General features: G+C 44.9%; 1 protein-coding gene across 1 annotated transcript; it reads left to right on the top strand.

The window, feature by feature from the left end:
- Positions 1 to 248: 248 nt before the first annotated feature.
- LOC119297674 lies at positions 249 to 1152 on the top strand. The gene has a single exon (XM_037575370.1). The coding sequence runs from the start codon at positions 326 to 328 to the stop codon at positions 938 to 940; it is 615 nt and encodes a 204-aa protein (XP_037431267.1). The 5' UTR covers positions 249 to 325; the 3' UTR covers positions 941 to 1152.
- Positions 1153 to 2120: the final 968 nt, after the last annotated feature.

The following is a 2120-nucleotide window of genomic DNA, read 5'->3' on the forward strand; positions in this document are numbered from 1 at the left end:
TGGTAATATTATATATAATCGCTTCGGAGTTCTGTCGTGGTTTACAACCTCGTCCTCTTATGGAACGAGGGTAATGAACTTATTTATGCCATGATTGAGAATAATTTGAAAAGGACAAACATAGAGGCCCAAAACTTTCGTCGCACGAAAATTGGGGTTGAACCACCTAAGGCAAAGAAAAGGAGAAAATGAAACATACGCTCCTCGCGATCACAACAGCCCAACAGCACAAACTCCTGTAAACCAAGCCGCACACGCCACGGGCCGCCGAGGAGAAACGATATTCCAGCCTTCCCCGCCCCGGCACACCATCGCGCCTCTCCGCATGGCCGCCGCACGCGACCTTGCCGGCAACCAGCCCGGATCCACCCGCGTCTGCGTCGGGGAAGACGTCGCCTTGTCGGACGTCACAGGCGTCTACGACCGCGACGACTCCCTCAAGGAGAACACCAACCCTAAATGCATCATCGTCAAGAACTGCCCTGGCCACAAGGCCGGCAACGGCGCGGCGCAGCGGTTCCCGGGCAACCTGAAGCCTACGGCGGCGCCCATCATCGGGATCTCCGGAAACCTCGGCCAGGGGTGTGCCCGGCGGCACCGCCCACCTGCGATGTTCCCAAAGAATGCCAAGACCGGCGGCGGCGGGCGCAACCCGAAGCCGGCGGTGCCGGAGCAGGGGTCGCCCAAGGTGTCCTGCATGGGGAAGGTTCTATCTGGACGAGAGCGCGACCGCTGCCCGGAGCTATCTGGACGAGAGCGCGACCGCTGCCGGGAGCTGATCTCCCCGGAGAAGATGAAGGGCGGCTGCTGCCCCTGGTTCGGTTTCCCGATCCGTCGCAGCCGCTCGAGGAAGAGGATGGACGCTTGGCGAGATCTGGGCCGTTGTAGCGCGTGTAGGGCTGGTGATGGTGAATACTACTCGAAAACTTGCAGTAGATGACAGTCTGGTTCGTGGCTTTCTCTTGGTTGTTGCTATGCTTTCAGAGTAGGCGTGTAGATTTGCCAGAAAAAAAAGCGTGTAAGATGAGGATTGAGTTTGAGGTACCATGTAGATAATGAATTAGGACTCAGAGATATGTGACCTAGATTGGCAGATGATACAAATTTCAGCTTCGTCTACTCTATCCCGGAGATGTGTGAACATTCAATTATATATTTTTCTCATCACTTTGTATCGGTTCAGCTATTTAGGCTTTATATATAAAGCTGAATGAAACGTGTTTAGAGGATGAGGGGTTAACTATACCATGACAGTCATATACGAGCTAGTGGTTTTGATGAAGATTTGAATTCTATCCAAGAGAAGACAACTCGATATGTTAATTTACTTTATGAGAGTCGTACTTGGGTCGACAAACCCCCTATCCTTTTGTCAATTCTTTTATACTCCCTCCGTCCCAAAAAACAAAAAAGAGAAACAAGCTTCCTTCAAAAAAGAACAAGAGAATCAATCTATGAAACTGAGAAAGAGAAAACGCAAGAGCCCCATGTGCAGGGCGGCGAGCACCTTGTCTTTTTTTTCTATAATTTTTTTTAATAATTCGGCATTTCAGAAAAAGTTGCTAAATTGTTGAATTGTTCATGATTTGAAAAATGTTCAGGAAATGATAAATGCTCACAGATTCAAAAAATGTTCGCAATTTCAAAAATAATGTTTGTCTGGTCAGTTTTTTTACAGTTTAAAAAATGTTCATGATTTTCTAGGAAAATGTTCACAATATTAAAAGAATATTCGAGAATTTTGAAAAATGTTCACCAAATTCAGAAAATGTTCACGTTTTCCAGAAAATGTACACAATTTCTAGGAATGTTCGTGAATATGAAAACTGTTCATGATTCAGAATAATCTTCACGAATTTAAAAAATGCCTAGGATTTTTCAAAAAAGTTCACGATTTCAGAAATATTCATGATTTTCAAAAGATGTTCACTTTTTCCAAAAATGTTCACGAATTTCCTACAACTGTTCGTCAATGCAAAAAACATGTTCCCGGATTTGTAAAAAATGTTCGGTGGTTTGAAAAATGTACACAATTTGAGAAAACTTGTTCGCAAATTTGAAACATGGCTGAAAAGGAAGAAATAGGAAAGTTGAAAAAAATAAAAATTGAACATTAAAAG

Source organism: Triticum dicoccoides, chromosome 5A (assembly GCF_002162155.2).
Source record: "Triticum dicoccoides isolate Atlit2015 ecotype Zavitan chromosome 5A, WEW_v2.0, whole genome shotgun sequence".
Classification (NCBI taxonomy): domain Eukaryota; kingdom Viridiplantae; phylum Streptophyta; class Magnoliopsida; order Poales; family Poaceae; genus Triticum; species Triticum dicoccoides.